At 43.5% G+C, this 23,567-nt stretch overlaps 1 protein-coding gene across 2 annotated transcripts in view; it reads right to left on the reverse strand.

The window, feature by feature from the left end:
• Nucleotides 1–23,567, reverse strand: part of anp32e (acidic (leucine-rich) nuclear phosphoprotein 32 family, member E) — a 37,940-nt gene that overhangs the window by 4,595 nt on the left and 9,778 nt on the right. Inside the window, exons 2-6 of one of the 2 annotated variants that reach the window (XM_059980119.1) lie at nt 21,870–22,019; nt 17,966–18,088; nt 16,524–16,680; nt 10,390–10,523; nt 9,203–9,263 (exon numbers count right to left, since the gene is read on the reverse strand). In XM_059980119.1, the coding sequence (XP_059836102.1) occupies nt 9,203–9,263; nt 10,390–10,523; nt 16,524–16,680; nt 17,966–18,088; nt 21,870–22,019 (625 nt within the window). Of the gene's footprint in view, nt 1–9,202; nt 9,264–10,353; nt 10,524–16,523; nt 16,681–17,965; nt 18,089–21,869; nt 22,020–23,567 lie in introns of both variants that reach the window. The other variant, XM_059980118.1, reaches the window with a different exon arrangement.

Below are 23,567 nucleotides of genomic sequence, written 5' to 3' on the forward strand. Positions count from 1 at the left end.
AAAAGAGAAATAGTAAACACTAATTTGAGGTTAGACAAAGTGAGGATTGTAGCGACTGAGGAGAGGCTGCAAAAAGCAGAGGAAGTGAAAAATAATGCTGAAGCTGCAAGAGCAGCTCCAGTGGAAGCTAACAGACCAAGAAAGCTGCTCAAGAAGGGAAAATGTGAGGATCTACGGGGTTCCCAAAGGAGCTGAAGGTAAATCCGGATTGATGATTCCCTTCGTGGAGAAACAGCTTAGAGAGAGTCTTGATATACCAGACACAAAAGACCCACAGATAGAAAGGGCTCAACGTGCGTTAGCTCCGCTACCCCCGACAGGCGCCCATCCCAGATCAATTGTAGTCAGATTCCTCAGCTACAGAATGAAGGAAGAGGTGCTTAAACGTGCATGGCAGAAGAAAGGTTTCATGCTGAGCAACTGTAAAATCAGTTTAGACCACGATTACGCACCGGAGATCCTTGCCAGACAGAAGGAATATGCGGAAACACAGAGAGTCCTGAAGGAAAACAATATCAGATTCCAGACCCTGCATCCAGCTCGGTTAAGAGTCTTTTACAACGAAGGGATAAAAACCTACGCTACAGTAGAAGAGGCAACAATGGACATGGCAGACCGAGGACCATCTATAAAAGTTATCACCCAACCGGAGTAGTTACTGGAGAGGATTCGGCAAAAGTCATGGCAGCCAGTGTGGGGAGGACGCTACACGAGAACCAGTGTCAAATTACAAGGAAAAACTGCAAATATTCAGATGCGAATGTACAGAGAATATAGATTAAGTAAGAGAAATGACTGAAAAGAGTAAATCGGACTTGGAAGGTAAAATGAAAGTTGGTAACTGAAAATAAACTAGATAGAATAACTTGAATATAGCAATATGGTCTAGACATAAAAAGGAGAGAATTCTCTATTATTCACACTGCGGAGGGCCCTCTAACACAGGGTAAAGATATATTCCCTCTGAACCAAGGCGCATTGGTGCTCAGGCCTTATTGTTGGAAGTCGGGAAAAATTTTCAAATGTTATTTGTTCAAAAATGTGTAGGGGTGGTTGTATGTTTTGGTTTATTGTTGAGAAGGGATTGCTTACTGTTTGGTTAGAAAAGGAGAGTGTTTTTTTATTAGAGAAAAATGCAAACTGAACTGGTAAAAATAATTTCCTATAATGTTAATGGGGTTTTGAATCCAATTAAGAGAAATAAGATTATGTCTAAATTGAAAAAAGAGGGCACAAATAGTTTTCCTTCAGGAAACACACGAGACAATCTGAACATGTAAAATTAAAAAGAATGGGTTTTAAGGCATGGGTTTTATTCATCATATAAATTGAGCCACAAGAGAGGGGTAGCAACTTTAATATCAAGCGCTCTTAATTATGAACATATTTCGGAGACTGAAGACAAGGATGGACGATTTGTAAAAATTACAGGAAGAATAGAAGGTACAGAAATAACATTGCTGAATGTTTATGCTCCACCAGGTTGTGAATAGTCATTCTATAGGCACATTTTTGACCTAATGGTCAATTCTCAAGGGGTAGTCATCTGTGGAGGGGATTTTAATATTAGGTTAAATCCTGCATTAGATTCTTCAAGAATAGTCACTTAAAATAAACCTTTGACTAGGAAAGTGAATTCATTGATGGAGGAGTTGGGAATTATAGATGTGTGGAGGCAATTACACCCCACTAGTAAAGATCATACACATTACTCTTTCCCTCATTCAGCTTATTCAAGGATAGACTATTTTAAAAAATATTTAACATAGACAGACTCAGGATAAAAGATTGTAATATTGCAACAATTGATTTGTTGGATCATAGCCCAGACTCTATGTCTCTAATCCTGGAAAGGACAATGAGGAAAACACTATGGAGGTTAAATTCACATATGCTCAATAATCTGGAAGTAATGCAGAGATTAAGGGGAGAAATTAAAGAATACCTAGACCTTAATGACACGGGGAAACAATAGACAATAGGTGCAGAAGTAGACCATTCGGCCCTTTGAGCCTGCACCGCCATTCTGAGATCATGGCTGATCATCTACTATCAATACCCGGTTCCTGCCTTGTCCCCATATCCCTTTATTCCCTTATCCATAAGATATCTATCTAGTTCCTTCTTGAAAGCATCCAGAGAATTGGCCTCTACTGCCTTCTGAGGCAGTGCATTCCAGACCCCCACAACTCTCTGGGAGAAGTAGTATTTCCTTAACTCTGTCCTAAATGACCTACCCCTTATTCTCAAAACATGACCTCTGGTACTGGACTCTCCCAGCATCTGGAACATATTTTCTGCCTCTATCTTGTCCAATCCCTTAATAATCTTATATGTTGCAATCAGATCCCCTGTCAATCTCCTTAATTCCAGCGTGTACAAGCCCAGTCTCTCTAACCTCCCTGCGTAAGACAGTCCAGACATCCCAGGAATTAACCTTGTGAATCTACGCTGCACTTCCTCTACAGCCAGGATGTCCTTCCTTAACCCTGGAGACCAAAACTGTACACAATACTCCAGCTGTGGTCTCACCAGGGCCCTGTACAAATGCAAAAGGATTTCCTTGCTCTTGTATCCAACATTCCATTAGCCTTCTTCACTGCCTGCTGCACTTGCTCCTTCACCTTCAGTGACTGATGAACAAGGAATCCTAGATCTCTTTGTATTTCTCCCTTACCTAACTCTACACCGTTCAGACAATAATCTGCCTTCCTGTTCTTACTCCCCAAGTGGATAACCTCACACTTATTCACATTAAATGTCATCTGCCAAATATCTGCCCACTCACCCAGCCTATCCAAGTCACCCTGAATTCTCCTAACATCCTCATCACATGTCACACTGCCACCCAGCTTAGTATCATCAGCAAACTTGCTGATGTTATTCTCAATGCCTTCATCTAAATCGATGATGTAAATTGTAAACAGCTGTGGTCCCAATACTGAGCCCTGTGGCACCCCACTAGTTACCATCTGCCATTCCGAGAAACACCCATTCACCGTTACCCTTTGCTTTCTATCTGCCAACCAGTTTTCTATCCATGTCAATGTCTTCCCCCCAATGCCATGAGCTCTGATTTTACCCACCAATCTCCTATGTGGGACCTTATCAAATGCCTTCTGAAAATCGAGGTACACTACATCCACTGGATCTCCCTTGTCTAACTTCCTGGTTACATCCTCGAAAAACTCCCAATAGATTAGTCAAGCATGATTTGCCCTTGGTAAATCCATGCTAGCTTGGCCCAATCCTATCACTGCTATCTAGATATGCCACTATTTCATCTTTAATAATGGACTCTAGCATCTTCCCCACTACTGATATTAGGCTGACAGGACCGTTTCCTTCCTAATGTCAATCTATTTCATTTCCTCTGTTACCCTATGTCCTTGGCCCATCCATACACCTGGGAGATTGCTTGTGTCTTCCCTAGTGAAGACAGATCTAAAGTACTCATTAAATTCTTCTGCCATTTCTCTGTTTCCCATAGCAATTTCACCCAATTCATTCTTCAAGGGCCCAACATGTTCTTAACTATTTTCTTTCTCTTCACATACCTAAAAAAGCTACGTAAGTTATGTAAATAACAAGCAGATAATACAATTTTCAAAATAAAGAATCCAAAGACAAAGCTGGTGGAGGGCACAATAAGGAAAATTCAAGAGAGTTTTGAAACATATTATTGAGAACTGTACTCTCAACCCTGGGCCTCAAATGAGCCCTACGTAGACACTTTACTGAATTCTTTAGATCTACCCAAGCTCACAGATTTACAAAACAAATGCCTATTAGAACCAGTAACTGTCAAAGAACTGAACGTGGCCATCTCTAGATTAAAGACCGGAAAGTCTCCAGGTTCTGATGGGTTTACCTCAGAGTGGTACAAATCGCTGAAGTCACAGTTAGTCCCATTGCTACTAAACACCTTTAATTGGATATTACAGAGAGGAGAAATTCCATTTTCCTGGAGAGAAGCAATTATTTCAGTTATTCCTAAGTGAACATTGACTTCTCTAACTTCCATTAATGCCCCTCCTCCCCTTCTTACCCCATCCCTGACATGCTTAGTTGTTTACCTGTTCTCCATCTCCCTCTGGTGCTTCCCCCCCTCCCCCTTTCTCCCGAGGCCTGTCCCACAATCCTTTCCCTTCTCCAGCTCTGTATCACTTTTGCCAATCACCTTTCCAGCCCTTAGCTTCATTCCACCCCCTCCAGTCTTCTATCATTTCGCATTTCCCCCTCCCCCCACTACTTTCAAATCTCTTAATATCTTTCCTTTCAGTTAGTCCTGACGAAGGGTCTCGGCCCGAAACGTCAACAGTGCTTCTACTTATAGATGTTGCCTGGCCTGCTGTGTTCCACCAGGATTTTGTGTGTTGTTTGAATTTCCAGCATCTGCAGATTTCCTTGTGTTTGAAAGATAAACTAGAATGTGGCAATTACCGGCCAGTCAGCATTCTTAATTTAGATTACAAATTATTTACATCTATATTAGTGCGCAGACTGGAAAAGTTTTTACCTGACCTCATCCACTTAGACCAGACTGGATTTTTTCAACAAAGACAAACTCAGGACAACATAAGGAGAACTTTACACATACTAGAACAAGTTACTAAGAGTGGGACAGAGACAATGATAGTGGGGCTAGACACTGAAAAAGCTTTTGGTTCAGTTAGTTGGGCATTCCTATATAAAGTGTAAGGAAGATTTGGCTTTCAAGTTTATTAAAGTAATCCAGACTTTATATGACTGTCCCACAGCTCGAATTAAGATAAATGGGGACCTCTCTGACTCCTTTATTTTAGAGAGAGGAACTAGACAGGGATGCCCAATTTCTCCTCTCCTTTTTGCGCTATACATTGAACCACTTGTCCAATAAGACAGAGCGAAATTGTAAAAGGTATCAAGGTGGCAGGGATTGAACAGAAAATGGCATTATTCGCAGATGACGTTTTAGTCTATCTGAGTGAACCAGAAAAATCATTTATAGGATTGTTTACACTGTTGGATGAGTTCGGGGAAGTATCAGGTTATAAAATAAATGTAAAGAAAACGCAGGTTATGTTCCTAAATTATACAGTATCCAAAAAACTGCAGGATACACATGATCTGGAGTGGGAAGCTAAATCATTAAAATATTTAGGAATAACACTGCCAAAAGATCTTTCAACGTTATCACAGATAAATTATGGGCCATTAATTTCAAAGATAAAAGCAGATATACATAAATGGAATTTTATACCCTTTTTAAGTTTAAATTCAAGGATAAATACTATAAAAACGAATATTCTCCCTCGGTTACTCTATCTTTTCCGGACTTTACCTGTAGAGGTGGACGATAATCAATTCAGGGAATGGGACAAATGGATCTCCTGCTTTATCTGGCGAGGAAAGAAACCCAGAATTCGATTTAACACCTTAACAGTTAGGGAAGGAAGGAGGTATGGCACATCCTTGCTCGAGAAATTATTTTTATGCTTCACAGATAGCCCCTCTGTTATACTGGTGTAATAAGGAATATAAGGCTAGATGGAAGGAAATAGAATTTGGATTGATGGACAGTTTTCCTCTGCAGGCCTCAATAGCAGACAAAGGATTGATAGCCCAATTGGAAAAGTCTAAAAACAGCTGGATAAATCTTACATTAAAAGTATGGCAGAAGATGGCTAATTCATGTGGAATTAATAACATGTTAAAACTTTTTAGATGGTGTGCATATGATACCGAATTTCTTCCCAACAGAGTAGATAAAAAATTTGAACTATGGATAAAGAAAGCTCTTACAACCAATCTCTCATTTACACAAAAAAAAGAGTATTACAAAGTTTCCAATTCTTACAAGACAAAACATGGCCTAGAACATAATGACTTTTTTTTATATAAAGGTACCTTCAAATACGACATTATGTTAACCAGAGTTGTAGATATGCAGATTTATCAACAGTAGAATTAGAATTTTTCAAGATTCTGAATTTGGCTTACAGTTCAATGCCAAGTAAATCAATTTCTCAATTATACAATGTACTCTTACATGCTAAAAATGAAAACACATTGTATATTAAAGAGAAGTGGGAGAAAGAAGCGAGGTTGGTACTTTCAGAAAAGGTTTGGGGGGAAATATGCAGCTTTCAGTGGTCTTCAACTAACTCTTTGATTTGGAGAGAAGATTGCTGGAAAAATATTCTAAGATACTTCAAGACCCCATATCAGGAAAAATATAAAAGACACAAACGTGACGTGTTGGAGAAGGTGTGGCTCTGAGGCGGCAAATCATTTCCATATTTTCTGGGATTGCCCTAAATTAAGTTTATATTGGAAAGGTATTCATAGAACTTTAGGTCAGGTATTTAAGACCCAGATACCTCTGAACTTTGAGATGCTCTATTTGGGACATGTACTGTTTTTAGATCAGAAGAAAGACAAAGTTGCTACAGGTCCTCTTAGCGGCAAGTAAGAAATCAATCACCAGAAAGTGGCTAAATCCAATATCACCTACATTAGAAGATTGGCATGAAATTATTTTGGAAATATTTAAAATGGAAAAGATGACCTACTCTTTGAGAATTCAAAAAGAAAAATTTAATCAAATTTGGAATAAATGGATTGAATTTATAACCCCAAAGCGAGCAGACTTTGGAGGACTCTCCTAATGATTTATACTGCTTTTCTCATCAACACAGTAATATTGCTAATGTAAGCACCCTTGGTTTGATTGTTTACTGTTTTTTTTTAAATTAGGGAATTAACACAAGTAAAGGAAAAGATTTGGGAAAGGGGAAAAATATGAATAAATTAAGTAAGTAAATAGGGATCGGATAATTATGTTTGGGGGTAGGAGCAAACATGAAGAGTTAGGATACAAAATCCTACAATGGTAGTTACTAGGGTTACATATAATATTTTGGACCAGAAGTAACGGTTCAGAAGAGATACATGGAAATTATTATTAATCCACTATTATTACTATTTTTCTTAACAATTATTGTCATTGCTTAGTCTAATAGGGTGGAATTACAACTGCACATAATTATCTATTTAAGTGCCTTATTACTTTTTATATTATCTCAATGTGTACTTATGTATAAAAAAATATAGATTAAAATTAAATTTTAAAAAAACCTACTGAATATTGAAAGACCTAGACAGAGTGGAGGTGGAGATGATTTTTCCCCCAATAGTGGGGGAGTCATCACCACAGGGCACAGCCTCAAAATAGGAGGACATCCTTTGGAACAGAAATGAAAAGAAATTCCTTTAATTAGAGGGTGGTGAATCTGTGGAATTCATTGCCATAGACAGTTGTGAAAGCCAAGCTATTGGGTATATTTAAAAATCGGTACTTGACAAATTCATAATTAGTAAGGACACCAAAGGTTACAGGAAGAATTCGGAGAATAAGGTCGAGAGGGGAAAAACTCCCAACCACCACTACTTCATCATTTCCTGACAGTCACCTGACACTAGACACTGCCTAGCCTCACTTTATGGACATACAATTTTATGTACGGTTGCAAGAAAGTTTGTGAACCCTTTGCTATTACCTGGTTTTAATTACTCATAAAACATGGTCTGACCTTCATCCAAGTCACAATGGATAAATGTAATCTGCCCAAACTAATAACACACAATTGTATTCTTCTCGTCAATACTGAGTACATCATTTAAGCAATCACAGTCTAGGTTCATTAAAAAAAATGTATGTGAACCTCTGGGGTAATGCCTTGTTCAAAAGCTTATGTGGAGTCAGCTGTTTCAGTCAATGAGATGAGATCGGAGGTGTGGGTTGTAGAGGGGCCCCGCCCGATTAAAAAAAGACACCAAATCAGATTACTGACAGAGCCTGCTCTTCTCAAGAAAGATCCATTTATATGAACCATGTCTCCATCAAAACAACTTTCAGAGGACCTTAGAATTGTAGAGATGCATGGAGCTGGAAACAGCTACAAAAGCAATTCTAAAGACCTGAATTTTCATCAGTCCACAGTAAGAGAAATTTTCTACAAATGAAGGAAACTCAGTACTGTTGCTACTCTCCCTAGGAGTGGGCATCCCACAAAGATCACACCAAGAGCACAATGTGCAATGCTGAAGGAGATGAAAAAGGTGAATAGCAAAAGACCTGTAGAAATCTCCAGAACTTGCTGAAGTCTCTGTTCATGGAAGGACACCACAGAGGAAACAATATACCCAAGTTTGCAAAAGACTGCTTGGATGGTCCACAACACTTCTGGGACATTGTTCTGTGGACAGATTAGACAAAAGTTAAACTTCTGGTAGAAATACACCTCTGCTATGTTTGGAGTAACACCAACACCAAAAACCCCATCCCAATTGTGAAGCATGATGGAAGGATCATCATGGTTTGGGGCTGCTTTGCTGTCTCAAGGCCTGGAGAGTCTGCAGTCATCAAGGGAACAATTAATTCAAAATTGTATATAGACATTTTAAAGAAGAATGTTAGGGTAGCAATTATCACTTAGAGCTTATTAGAAGTTGGATGATGCAACAAGACAATGATCCAAAACACAAGAGTAAATCAACAACAGAATGGTTTAAAGAGAAAAGTTGAGTTTTGGAATGGCCAAGTCAGAGTCCAGACTTTAACCCAATTGAGATACTACAGTATCACCTGAAGACAGCTGTTCATGCAAGATATCCGAGAAATACTGATGAACTGAAACAGTTTTGTATGGAGGAATGGTCTAAAATTCTTCTTCTTCACCATTGTGCAAGTCTGATCAGCAGCTACAGGAAATGTTTGGTAGCAATTATTGCTGTCAAAGGAGGTTCTACCAGCTATCAAATACAAGGGCTCACATACTTTCCAGTCTGGACTGTGAACGATTAAATAATGTGTTCAATAAAGACACTAAGGATACAATTTGTTAGTTTAGGTAGATTGTGTATTATGATTTAGATGTAGATCAGTAATTAATGAAGAAAACCAGGTAATTGCAAAAGGTTCAGATTTTTTTCTTGCAACTATATATAAGCCATCTAATGTTTTTACAATTATTGTGTTCCCCATCTTCTTGCATTTTTTGTTTTACCTGTATCGGATCCAGAGTAACAATTATTTTGTTCTTCTTTACACTTGTGTATGGGAGAATGGCATGCAACAATCTTGAATCATGAAACCAGCCACGACCAAATGGCAGGTCAGATTCAAGCACGCACAATGGTTTTTAAGTCATAAAGTTACCTTGATCACCTTCCTCTCCCTCTTCTCCTTCATGAACATAATCGTCATCATCTTCATCATCCTGGAATAAATAGAATTGAATTTCATTTATGCAGCACCCTTTGACAATCTAAGATAGTTGTGGCCCAGGCTCAACCTTAATGATCTATATACAAGAGTCTGCAGATCTCTTTGCTTCTGGGTTTTTTTACCATTTAGAAATACAGGGGATTCCAGTTAATTGGACCATTAGCTAATCGGGGCAGCCATTTATTTGAGGTAACTCAAAGATCAAAAAAAAATCAAGAAAATAGCCAAGATTTCCTTCGTTTATTTGGGATATTATGTCATTTAATTGGGACAGGCGACTGTTGCCCCAAAACAGTTTCTATCTAGTGTAATTTACATTCACTTGAGCGGCTATGTTTAGAGCATCAGTTGGGTGCACTTCTGTTCAAAAAGTAGTGATTTTTGTTACTGATAGTTGGCGAGAAATAAACAGTAAGACAATTCAGAACTGTTTTATTCACTGCAGTTTCAAGCACTTAGGCTTGGAGATGCCAGAAATGACTGGGAGTGAAAATGAAAAGGTTTCACTACTTCAACAAGTGAAAAATTACAGAATTTGATGACATCAACAATGTTTTGAATGTTAGAATGAAAATGAAGATAGAGGATGCAATTGTGGAGAGCATTTTATGAAGACAGCCCTTGATTTGCACTATGTGTCTGCACCGATTTTGCTAAATTTACATTCAAAAGACTCAGATGAATTCCTCCTTCTACAAGTATCAGGAACTATAGAGTTTTATAGTACTGCTGCAGCTTTAGTAGTGTTCTAATTTACTCTGTATTTCAGTTAAATACACGATTGTTACTCAGTTTCCTTTTTTAAAAAAAAATACACTTCAACCCTTTCCATGAAACTTCAGATAACTGGGACAGCCACTTTAGTTGGGCCAAAATGTCCCAACATTTCAATGTCCTGAAATGTCCCAATTAACTAGAATCCACTGTACTCTGCTTTATCTTTTAAGGTCGACTTGACCATGGGAGTCCCCCGAGAAGGTAGTTGGGGGTGAACCAGAGGGGTCACGTGGCCCAATTGCTGCTCCTGTTTCTTAAGTGTTCAGTGGGCCCCTCTGTTTCAGCACCAGGTACTAGAAGCCAACCTGAATTTCTTCTTTTAGGAGATAGGATAATCCGACCTCCTCCGCTTCCTCGGGCTCGTCATCCTCCTCTTCTTCGTCATCCTCCTCCTCTTCATCTTCTTCCTCGTCCTCATCCTCCTCGTAGTAACCCCCTGCTGCTGCCGCTCCATCTTCGTCCTCTTCGTCTTCCTCTGCAGAGGAAACGTTAAGATATTTTACCTGAACTTACCTCTGGAAGGCCACAAGTCAAAGGAGCAGAATTAGGACTATTCAGTCCATCAAGTCTGCTCTGCCATTTGATAACAGCCGATTTATTTTCCCTCTCAACCCCATTCTCCTGCCTTTTTCCTGTAAACTTTGACACCCTTACTCCAGCCTCTGCTTTAAATATACCCAATGGCTTGGTTTCCACAGCCACCTGTGACAATGAATTCTACTGATTCAGCCTGAGGTTAAAGAAATTACTTTTTATTACTGTTCTAAAGGAAGATCCTTCTATTTGAGGCTGTGTCCGTTGGTCCTAGACTTTCCCCACTATTAGAAATATCCTCTCCACGGCCAGATGGTTAAAATAAACTGTAGCGTGAAAACTATATTATGATCTGAGTACACAACTTAGTCAGCATGGGTAAGCTGCGCCAAACGGACTGTATGAAGGTTAGCTTTTTTTGTCACATCAGAACAGTGAGATGCATTCTTTCTGTTAACAATCCACACAGTTAGAGGATGTGGGGACAAACGCAAGTTTCACTGTGCTTCTGGTGCCAACATAGCATGCAACTTACTAATTCTAACCCATACATCTCCAGGAAGTGAGGGGTAACTGGAGCATGGGTGCGACACCCACACAGTCCCAGGGAGAGCATATAACCAGAGGCAGGAATTGAACTCCAATCTCTGGTGCTGTGAAGTGTTATGCTAGCTGCTATGCTAATGTGCTGCTATCTACCAACTATGACTCCCAGCCTGGAAAATTGAATACAATAAACCCCAGAGCAGCTTTGGACAAGGCTTCATTTGCTTTAGGGGAAAGAGTGGGGGAGAAATACCAACCTGGCGAGACAGCAGAGAAGTCCAGCTCCCTAAGCCAATGACCAAAGATGGTTCAATCTAGGTTGACACCTAGAAGGGGACTTGTTTATGGAGATACAGTGCGGATTAGGTTACACCATCCAGCAACCCTAGTGCAATCATGGAAAAATTTACAAAACCTACTAACCGATGCAGCTTTGGACTGCGGGTGGAAACCAGAGCAACTGGAGAAAACCCAAGCATTCCACGGGAGGACAGATAAACTCCCTGCAGGTGTCAGAATTGAACTTCAATGCCCCAAGCCACAAGAGTGTTGCACGAACCGCTATGCTACCATAGCGCCTGAACCTTCAGACTGAGCATATATGGAGAAGAAGCCAGCTGGCACAGGTGGTTCTAGCAAACAGGGTTCGATCCTGACCTCGGGCACCATCTGTGTGGAGTCTCCCCTCGTGGGATGTAGGTGCTCAAATCACATCCCAAATGAATTGGGATGAAGGGACACATCTCCTTGATGCACAACTGTGTGACTGTGTGAGAGCTCGTAGGTTAATTGGTCACGACCAAGTGGGTGAGTAGATGGGGAATGGGAGGAATAGAGCATCACAGCACAGTACAGCCCTTTGGCCCACCTTTTAACCTACTCCATTTGCTCCCACATAGCCCTCCATTTTTCCAATCATCCATGTGTTTATCCAAGAGCCTCTTGTCCCATCTGCCTGTACCACCACCTCCAGCAGCATATTCACACCCACCCCCCATATTTTCCTTCAGTCACCTTAAAATTATGCTGCAAAGTATTAGCCATTTCTGCACTGGGAAAAAGAGCACTGCATATCAATGGCTCATACACACCTTGATAAAGATGGAAAGAATGCAGAGAAAATTTACAAGGATATAACTGGTACTTGAGGACCTGAGTTACAGTAAAAACATAGTATAGGTTAGGACTTTATTCCCTGGAGCCGAGGAGAATGGTGGTGGGGGGGAGGGATGAGATTTGATAAGAGGTATACAAAATTCTGTTCCAAGGTTGTCAAGCCGAAGAGTGGTAGTGGGGACAAGCTCCCACTGCTTAAAAAGTGCTCCTCATGGCGTGCGTCTCAAATAGCCTCTGGCAACCAAGTCCAACTCCTGGCCTTCTCGTGTGGCTTAGCCTGCAAGCCCGGCAGAACTGTTTCTACTGACAGGAGAAGGGGCGAAGGCGGGTCCTGGCACTTTAAAACCAGTGCTTCGGGTAGATGGAGCTCGTCAGCCTGGGAAGGCAGTCCATCTAAGAGAAGGAAAACTGATTTTAAACCTCTGCTGCCTTGCGGCCATACCCAATCATGGGAAAGGCTTTGGTAGTAAACCCTGAGCCGGATCCGGTCCGTAAGGCAGTCCGATGTTACATTCAACCTCGTTCTGGCAACTCCTGCGACGATGCCGGTGTCGAGCTGCATCAGCCCCTGCCTTTCCCTTGGACAGCATCGGTGGCGTGGAGAGGGGAGGCGTGCTGCATGGGCAACTGCCGATCTCTCATAAAACCTTGCCCAGGCCTGCGCCCTGGAGAGGACACTCCAGTGTCGCCTCACCGCGGCGGCAAAACATGGAAAGCAGCAGTCTACTGGTTATAAGCCTGCGCTCAATTGGCGTAGAGCAAGGCACCAGGGGTTGCTTTCGACAGAGGGCGAGGCCATCGTGCAGAGCAAGAGACAGGATTGGTTCGAGGCAAGCGCGAATGAGCTCAATGCGACCATCGAGGAGAAGCGCATTGCATTGTTAAAGCACAAACACCAACCCACTCTGGCAACATTGCAAGCGTTGAGGACAGCTAGGAACAACACACAGAAGACAGCCAGACGCTGTGCAAATGGCTACTGGCTCCAACTATGCGAAAGCATCCAGTTATCAGTCGACACAGGCAACATTCACGGAATGTATGAGGGGATAAAGAAAGCCATCGGTCCAACCCAGAGCAAGACAGCTCCACTGAAATCCAGGACAGGCGGGGTCATCAAAGACAAAAGAAAGCAGATGGAGGGGTGGGTGGAGCACTACTCCGAACTTTACTCCAGGGAAAATGGTATCTCGGACAACGCGTTAGCCACCATGGAATGCCTACCGGTCATGGAGGAGCTGCATGTACTGCCAACTGCTGAAGAGCTGAGCAATCGACAGATTACCCACTGGAAAGGCACCAGGGTTGGATGGCATCCCACCAGAGGCCATCAAGTGTGCAAAGGGAGTTCTGCTTAACCACCTGCTGGAACTACTCTGTCAGTGCTGGGAGGAGGGAACGGTGCTGCAAGACATGAGAGACTGCAACATTGTCACCCTCAATAAGAACAAGGGGGACAGAAGCGATTGTAACAACTACAGAGGAATCTCGCTGCTTAACATTGTTGGGAAGGTCTTTGCCGCGTGGTCCTGGGCAGACTACGGGGGGGGGGGGAGAGAAGAAAGAAAGGGGAAATTATTAAAAAAAACACGCTGAAAGGGTATACCCTGAATCTCAGTGCGGTTTCAGGTCAGAACGTTCCACAATCGACGTGATCTTCTCTCTTCGACAGCTGCAAGAGAAATGCCAAGAGCAAAGACAACCACTCTACATCGCTTTCATCGACCTCACAAAGGCATTCAACCTTGTTAGTAGGATGGCTTGTTTAAAATCCTTGCCAGGATTGGTTGTTCTCCGAGGCTCCTCAAGATAGTCCGATCATTTCATGCGGATATGAAAGGTGTCATTCAATTTGACGGCTCTTCTTCAGAGGCTTTCAACATCTGCAGCGGTGTGAAGCAGGGCTGTGTGCTTGCTCCCACCCTACTCAGCATCTTCTTTGCAGTCATGCGTTTGGAACTTCAGCCGATGGAGTTCACCTTCATACCAGATCAGACGGAAGGCTGTTCAATCTGTCCCAGCTGAGGGCAAGATCCAAGGTCCGTGAAGTACTCATCAGAGACATGCTGTTTGCAGATGACGCAGCGTTGGCGACACACTCTGAAGAGCAACTGCAGCGACTTATGGACAACCTCTCAAGAGCCTGCCAGGAATTCAGCCTAACCATTAGTCTGAAGATGACCAACGTGATGGGCCAAGGCGTTGAACAACTCCCCCCATCATCAACATCAACAATTAAGAGCTGGAGGTAGTCCACGAATTCATATACCTCGGCACCACCATCACGGACAGCCTCTCCCTGGACTCCGAGATCAACAGGCGGATCGGACGAGCAGCCACCACATTCGCCAGGCTGGCCAAGAGAGCCTGGGAGAACAGAAAGTGAATTGCGAACACCAAAATTGCAGTCTACAGGGCATGCGTCCTCAGCACACTGCTCTACCGCAGCGAGACCTGGAGCCTCTACTCCAGGCAGGAGCGATGTCTCAACGCTTTCCACCTTCACAGCCTGAGACGTGTCCTGGGCATCAAATGGACCGACCGAGTCACCAACACCCAAGTCCTTACCCGCGCCCAGTTACCCAGCCTCTTCACCCTTCTCCAACAACGCCACCTCCGCTGGCTGAGACACGTACATCGCATGCCGGACAGGATGATTCCGAAAGACCTACTGTACGGGGAACTGACTACCGGCAAGAGAGCACGAGGACATCCTCATCTTCGTTTCAAAGACGTCTGCAAAAGGGACATAAAGTCAATGGACCTGGATGTCAAAAGATGGGAAGACGTCGCGAACGATCGCTCACGCTGGAGACGAGAACTACAGCCCTCTGTGGAGCGAGGAGAAGAGAAACTGAAGCTTGCGGCCAAGGAAAAGCGCACTCGCCGAAATGACAACAACACAGCAACATTGGAGGAGAGCAATCGCTGCAATCGAGACTGTCACTTCCGTGTGGGCCTGTACAGCCACAAAAGACACTGCACCACCATCAGCAGCTGAATCAAAACTCTCCAGGCGCAGATCCATGGTCTATCAAGACCGACGGATGCCACACACATACAAAATTCTGAGGGGAATAGATACGGTAATTTGAATCAGGCTTTTTCCCCCACTGAGGGTGGGTGAGATTAGAATATGACGTCACAGGTAAAAACTAAAATATTTAAGTGGAACCTGAGGGGGAACTTCTTCACTTGGGAGGGTGGCGTGGGCTGTTGGCAGAAGTGGGGGGGGGGGGGGGGGAATGGAAAGATGTGCGTTCAATTGCAACATTCAGAGAAAACCTGCAGAAGGTTGTAAACTCATCCAGCTCCACTATAGCCACTCCCCAACATCGAGAACACCTTCAAAAGAGATGCTTCAAACAGGCGGCATCCATCATTAAGGTCCGCCACCACATTACTTACTGCCTGCTACTCTGCTAGTGCTCAGGGCTGCAATGAAGGATCTCCATCACCATCTACCCTTGGCCATCACACAGAGATGTAGAAAGCTTCTTTATTGCTGTTTCCATAACAATTTTGTTTGACTGGTCAGGTTTTCACCCCAAGCTGAATCCTCAAACCTGCGGGACCAATGGACCAATTCAGTCTGTCCTCCACCCTTTGACGCCTATGGCATCAGTGATCCTGACTTTATAGCATAAAGTCCTGACTCCAGCCAATATAGCTCTCCGGGTCATTGAGGTACGCAAGCCTCCAAAACACGACAAAGTTGTGGTTCTCTTGGAGGACCGCCCAGGACATACCCACGTCTCTTTGTTTCAGGAACAGTTTCTTCTCTCCACCATCAGATTTCTGAATGGACAATCAACACTACATCTTCCTCTCCCCCTTTTTACACTACTTAAACTTTTAATATACATTTAATACAATTTTTAGTTTAAAAAAATATTATGTAGTGAATTTACTGTGGCCACAAAACAACAAATTTCATATATACCAGTGACATTAAACTGGATCTTGATTCTGAAGTTTGGATAAATACATGGATGGGAGGAACATGGAAGGTTTAGTCCCAGGTTCGGGTCAATGGAACTAACAGTTCAGCATGAACCAGATGGGCCGAAGGGCTTAGTTCTGTGCTTATGGTGCTCTATGACCTCTCATCCCCCTCCACTCGACAAAGAAAACACTACTTGTTCAGCTAAAGAAACTAGAGCAGGGTTGGCACAGACAGGTGGTTGGTGGTGGGCTCAGAGTCAGTGGACCAAGACTGAGACAGAATGTGCCCACCCCACCCTACCAATGCCCTAGTTTCAAGACAATCATCTCTTACCCTCATCATCAGACTCCGGAGCCTCCTGATCGTCTCGGTCAAAGCCGTCCAGGTAGGTGATGTGGGGGAGGAGCTTGAAAATGTTCTCCCTGTAGTCACTGGGATTGGAGATGTCACAGTTATACAGATCCAAGCTCTTCAAATGCTTCAGGTTTTTCTGAAGTTTGAAAAAGAAAGGTATTGCCATTAATGTTAACCAGAGACAGCCTACAGGACTTTTAATATGGAATTAGATGTTTGGGCCGGTTTTAAAGTCAGCCTTCAAATACATCAATCTTGAGGGATCTAGCATCAGATACGATGTGTTTGAGGGGCTAAGATATACAAAGGAGTGCAGGAAATAAAGGAATTTTAATGTTCTCCCCATGACTGCATGTCTTCTCCACATGCTCTGCTTTCCTCACATTTGAAGACATACAGATTAGGAGGTTAATTGGTCACATGGGTGTTATCGAGTGGCACATCTTCATTGAGACTGTAAGGTAGAAAATGCAAGTGTGTTAACGGCAGGAGTCCATGGCAGAAAAAAAGGTTGGGAGCCCCTGTACTAGAGGAACTCAGCAGGTCAGGCAGCTGGTGTCCTCTGTAAGAAACTTTGCATGTTTTTCCCATATCAAGTGAACCCAAGAATGTGCTGGGGGTGGCCTGCAAGTGTGATTCCAGTGCCATCATAGCACATCTACAACTTACTAGCGGGTTTGTCTTTGGAACGTGGGAGGAAACCAGAGCACCTGAATAAACCCACGTAGTCAAAGGTCATACTCTGTAAAGCAGAGCAGTGGGAATTGGACCCCTATTGCTGGTACTGGCAAATGCTTACACTAACCACTATGCTACCATGCAGCCCTGTCACTGTGGTCAGATGTCACCATAAAGCTGTAGTTATTTACCCAGTTTCCACCCTACAGTCAAACCACGGTGCCCTTCCAACATCAATCAACAAGACTGAAAGCATACAGAGACAATTTACAACAGTGTTGTCAGGTCCTGAGGATCTGAGTTACAGAGAAACATTGAAAAGGTTAGGACTTTATTCCCTGGGGTGCAATAGAATGAAATCGGATGGAGGTATACAAAATATTGAAGAGTAGAGATTGGGTAAATGCATGCATTTACCACAGAGATTGGGTGAGACTAGAACTGAAGGGTAAAAGGTAAAATATTTAAAGGGACATGAGGATGATCTTCACTCAGAGGATGGTGAGAGTGTGGAACGAGCTGTTAATGGAAGTAGTGGATGTGGATTTGATTGCACCATTTAAGAGACTATCGGTTAAGTACAAGGATGGGAAGGATATGGAGGGTTGTGGTCCAGATACAGTTCAATGGGGCTAGGCAGAATAACAGTTCAGCACGTAAAAGGTCCAAAAGGACCCATTTATGTGCTATAGTACTCTATGAATATGAACAGAAGTAGAGCTGAGCTTGCATCAGTCACCTACCAGAGGCTCCACTGTGCTGTAGTCTTTTATCTTATTGCTGCTGAGGTTGAGGTACACAAGGTTGGGACACTTCTCCGTTAGTAACTCCAACCCTCCTGAGATGGAATTGTCACTGAGCTCCAGCTGTGGGGGAAAGAAAAAGGACATTGGCAGTTTGTAAAACCTCTATTTTCTTTAAATCAGCACAACACCTACAGATTTGATAAGCTTCTATTGATGCGCAGTGGAGAGTATACCCACTGGTTGCATGATAGCCTGGTATGGAAAAACCAATGCCCAAGAATGGAAAAGCCTACAGAAAGTAGGGTCCAGCAGAATCCTCCCCACCATTGACCACATCTACATGGAGCTCTGTCGCAAGAGAACAGCATCTATCAACAAGGACCCTCACCATCCAGGCCATGCTCTCTTGGGAAGGTTACAGCAGCCACAGGACCCACACTACCAGGTTCAGAAACAGTTATTACCCCTTCAACCATCAGGACCCTGAACCAGCATAGAAACGTCACTCACCAACACTCTGAACCGATTCCACCAACCTACATACTCACTCACAAGGACTCATCTTGGTATTATTTATTTGCATAATTTGCCTTAGTTTGCACATTGGTTGTCTGTCTTTATGTATAGATTTTCATAAATTCTATGAATTTATTTTCCTGTAAATGCCTGTAAGAAAATGAATCTGAAGGTAGTATATAGTAACATATACATACTTGGATAATAAGTTTACTTTGATTTTGAACTTGGAGCTTTATGGACATTGCCAGATGCTCTTGGAAAGTGTGTGAATTGACAACGGGGAGAGTAAGCAAGCTGAGCGCTTTCTTCCCTTCTCACCTGTTCATCACCCTCCCTCCCCCAGTTCCTCTCCTGCTTCCCTTTCTTCACACAGTCCACTCTACTAATCAGATTCCTCCTCCTGCCACCTTCCAGACCTAATGAAGGGTCACAGCCCAAAACATTGACTCTTTATTTCCCTCTGCAGATGCTTGTTGAGTTCCTCCAGCAAATCCAGGCTATTCTCTTTCCATATATCCCACCCAAGCAATGGAGGCCAGAACTTGTACTGCAGAACCCTGGAAGTAAAAGGCCCTCACACCTTTAAACAACAGACAAAGTGATAGAGGAACTCAGCAGGTCAGGCAGCATCTATGGAGCCTGTTTCAGGTTAAGATCCTTCATCAGGACTGAAAAGAGGGACAATAGCCAGAAAGGTGGTGGGTGCTCCAACACTTCCCAGAACAAGCCATCTTCTCATTGCCACCATTAAGATGGTGGCACAGGAGCCCAAAGACACATAGTCAACACTTTAACAACAGCTTCTTCTCTCTGCCAGATTTCTGAATGGACAATGAACTCAGGAACACTGCCTCAGTAATGTTTTTCTTTGGATCTGTTCATTTTGCACTACTTAATTTTCTTATTATGTATTGCTGCCGCAAAACAAATTTCATGACATACGTCAGCGATACTAAACCTGATTCTGATCCCGGGTCTTGTCAAGGAGCAGGTCAGTAGATGCTGCCTGATGCACTGAGATCCTTCAGCATCTGTATGTTGCTGCTTCTATCTGAGATGCTGGTTAGGTTGTCAACGTAAGTTGTACTCAGTGTAGCACCCACACCCCAAGATCACTTGTGCTGTATCCCAAAGACATTTCACAATTTCCACCCCCCCCCCCCCCACAACCACTCCTGTTCATCCAACAACCCATGGTCACCTCTGTTCTGTCCATTCAGAGCAAGGATGATGAAAGTTAGCTTCCCTCAATAAGCCCTGGTCTGGCCAACACCCAATATCTATAAGCCCACCTTCCCAAAACCTTCTCAATTCTCACAGCAGTTACTGACAGCAAAGCTATCAAAACTATAGTCTCCTGGAGACGGTGCCCACTTTGAATAAAGAAAAAAGTATTTTAGAGATACAGTGCAGAACCTCTGAGCCATACCACCCAGCAACCCTCCAATTTAACCCTAGCTTAATCGAGTTTAATTTACAATGTCCAATTAACCTACTAAGCAGATCACAAACAAGAGAAATTCTGCAGATGCTGGAAATCCGAGCGACACACACAAAATACTGCAAGAACTCCAGCAGGCCAGGCAGTATCTACTGAAAAAATAGTTCAGTTGACATTTCAGGCAGAGATCCTTCAGCTGGACTAGAGAAGGGGGAGTCTGATAGCTGGGGATAGAAAGCCATGGAAGAAAGAAAGGGGGGGGGGGTGGGGAAGAACACAAGAAGGCGATGGTTAGGCAAGGAGACAAGGTGAGGGGGGGGGGGAAAACAGGAATAGTGAAGGAGGGGGCGAGGGAATGGGAGGTGGAATTAAAATGGGTGGCTACTGGGAGATCCCACTTCTTCCCATTCCGATAAGTATAATGAGGCCACACTCAGGTTGGAGGAACAACACCTTATATTCCGTCTGGGTAGCCTCCAACCTGATGGCATGAACACTGATTTCTTGAACTTCTGGTAATGCCACCCCCCACCCTCTCCTTCACCAGTCCCCATCCCTTTTTCTACCTCTCAACTTATCTCCTTGCCCAATCATCTCCCTCTGGTGCTCCACACTTTTCTTTCTTCCATGGCCTTGTATCCCCACCTATCAGACTCCCCTTTTCCAGCCCTGTATCTCTTTCACCAATCAGCTTCCCAGCTGCTTATTTCATCTCTCCCCCTCCTGGTTTCACCCATCACCTGTGTTTCTCTCTCCCCTCCTCCACCTTTTAAATCTACTCCATCTTTTTTTTCCCCACCAGTCCTGGTGAAGGGTCTCAGCCCAAAATGCTTACTGTACTATTGTTCCCCCCCCCACCCCCATGGATGTTGCCTGGCCCACTGAGCTTCTCCAGCATTTTGTGTGTATGTAACTGACTAAGTGGTATGACTTTGGACTGTAGGAGAAACTGGAGCACCTGGACGAACCCATGCTTACAGAGACGCCCAAATTTATTTTGATGTCAAGCTGTAATAACATTGCGCTAACTGCTACACTTAAAATAAATAAGGAAGGTATTCCTTCTGTGTTCAGAGAAAAGTGTACTTGGGAAATTCATTGGGTGGGGAGGGTCAGTGAGGAGGGGGTGGAAAAAGTGTCTGTGGGCTATGGGATGTTATTTAGTGCATGGAGAATAAGATGGGGGAGCATGCCCATGTGATGCATGAGGAGTTTGATGAAAATTATGTTGCTAGGGAGTTACCCTTGTGGACCTAGCCCACAGGGGTATTCAACCCAGGGGAAATCTCAAGCCTCCACCCAAATAATAGGGAACGAGGAACAAGATCTAGCTGCACCTTTATTTTGCTCTTTGTGCCAGAGCTGTGGTGAGAGATTTGGAGCGTTTGTGGAATGGATCTTGCCAGCAATTCTCTTCAGATTTATCACATGGACATCAAAATATACAGGGAAATGCGTTGTTTGAGTTAACCCGAGGATTTGACCATCATGGGTTTGACCTTCTCGCCTTGATTTTCGAACTCACACAGACCTGTGACCCTAGTGACCAGAGGTTCACTGGCCTTCGTGACTGCTTTGAGCCATTTCCTCTGGACTCACCAACTTTGGTCTTTGTCCTTCAGGCTGGCACCTCTGGGTGGGAGAGGGGCTTGTTTTGCTGCTGCTATGTATTCTGAAAACATGATGGGTATATTATGTTGGCACCAGAATGTGTTGGTTGTTAACACAAGTGACGCATTTAACTGTACATGTGATAAATAGATAATCAGGTGTTATCTGTCCATTACACCAGTTAGACACCTCTGATGATATTAGCACTACTGAGGAGAGGGAAGAAATAAGCAAGTGCCATCTCCCTCCTCAGACTTGGAAACACAGCTTTCTCCGCCCAGCTCACTGCCCGCATCCACCTTTTCAAAACCCCTTGCTGCAAGAGCTCACCTTTAACAGTTTATGGAGGTTTGGGAGTTTGGAGAGAGACTTGAGTCCCACGTTGATCATACTGAGATACTCCAGCTCCTTAAATCCATCACCAAAGCCATCGATCTCCCCTTCGTTGCTGCGACAATTGTCAATTACTAACTCTGCCACCTGGAATGAGGAAAGAAAAAAAAATAGCAGTACAACTTATTTTGAGCTCCATGAAGCAATTTCAGTAATCTTTGCCAGCACATACATAGCAACACCTTTGCAGTCTCATCTTCAACGTATCTGCCAAATCCCTTCTAACAACTCTCCATCAAAATATTAAAGACAAGAGATTCTGTAATGCAAACAAAATGCTTCAGGAACTCAGTAAGTTGGGCAGCATCTATGGAAAGGAATGAAGAGATGATGTTTTGGTTCAAGACCCTTCATCTGGACTTGGAAAGGAAGGGGGGGGGGGTGAAGCCAGAATAAACAGTTGTGTGTGGGGGGGGGGGGGGTAAAGAGAGGTAGGATGAAGTAAGAAGTTGGGAGGCGACAGACGGAAGAAAAAGTGCCGAAGAAAGAAGAATGTGATAGGAGACAACAGTAGACCATGGGAGACAGGAAAGGAGGATGGGAACCAGAAAGGAGGTGATATGCAGGTGAGGGGAGCCAGGAATTTATACGTCCTCCCTGTGACCGCATTGGGTTTTGTCTGGTGCTCTGGTTTCCTTCAACAATCCAAAGACACACTGATCAGGGATAGCAAGTTTTGGGCATGCTAGGTTGCCATTTGGCAGGCTACCCCAGCACATCCCCAGAGTGCATTGGTTGTTGAGGCAAATGATACAGTTCACCATGTATTTCGAAGTTTCAATGTACATAGGAACAAAAGTTATCTGTTAATTTCTCTTAGAATAGCCAAAGTCTTTTCCAGTGTAGGGGAGACCAAAAGTACAAGGCAAACGACACGTTTCAATATGATAAAAAAGCCTACTTTCAATCTGATGGAGTGTATTTCATTGGTCTCAGCTCTTACCCTGTAACCATCAGTAGACATGCATTCCAAGGCCCCCCCCCATTGCTCCACACTCCACCACTCACCGTGCACCCCTTGCTTTACTCCCTGCCCGATGCAAGCCTTGCCTTCAAATTCCATGCATCATCCTTTGAGCCATCTGACTGCCCCACTGACTTTCACCCCAGCTGCCTTGCTTGTCATCAGCTACTCCACCCACTTCTGTGCCAAATGCAAGCACCCTTTAAGGTCAAGGATGAACGATAAACTTTATTTTTCACTGTGTGGTTTGGTATACATGTGACTTGTTGCTAGTATCGTCAACCAACACAGTTGGGAGACATGCTGTGGGCAGACTGCAAGTGTCACCATGTTTCTGGAGCCAACACAGCATGTCCACAACTTACCAACCCTAACCTGTACTCCTTTAGAATACAGGAGGAAATTGGGATACCTGCCGTCACTGGCAGAAGGTACAAGTTCGTTACGGACAGTAGTGGGAATTGAAACTCAATCGTGACTGCTAGTGCTGTAAAGGTTTGTGCTAACTGCTACACTACCCTGCTGCCCTTTATTCGTAGCGCCAGCAGTAGAGTCGAGAAGCAGACGTTGCTAAACTTGCACAGTGTTAATTTCAAGGCAGCTCTACTGATACGTGACAAATAACTCAAGGTGACGTGGCTATGTTAGTGCCAAGACCTGTGGCTTCCCAC

This window comes from Hypanus sabinus, chromosome 9, assembly GCF_030144855.1.
Source record: "Hypanus sabinus isolate sHypSab1 chromosome 9, sHypSab1.hap1, whole genome shotgun sequence".
NCBI classification, from domain to species: domain Eukaryota; kingdom Metazoa; phylum Chordata; class Chondrichthyes; order Myliobatiformes; family Dasyatidae; genus Hypanus; species Hypanus sabinus.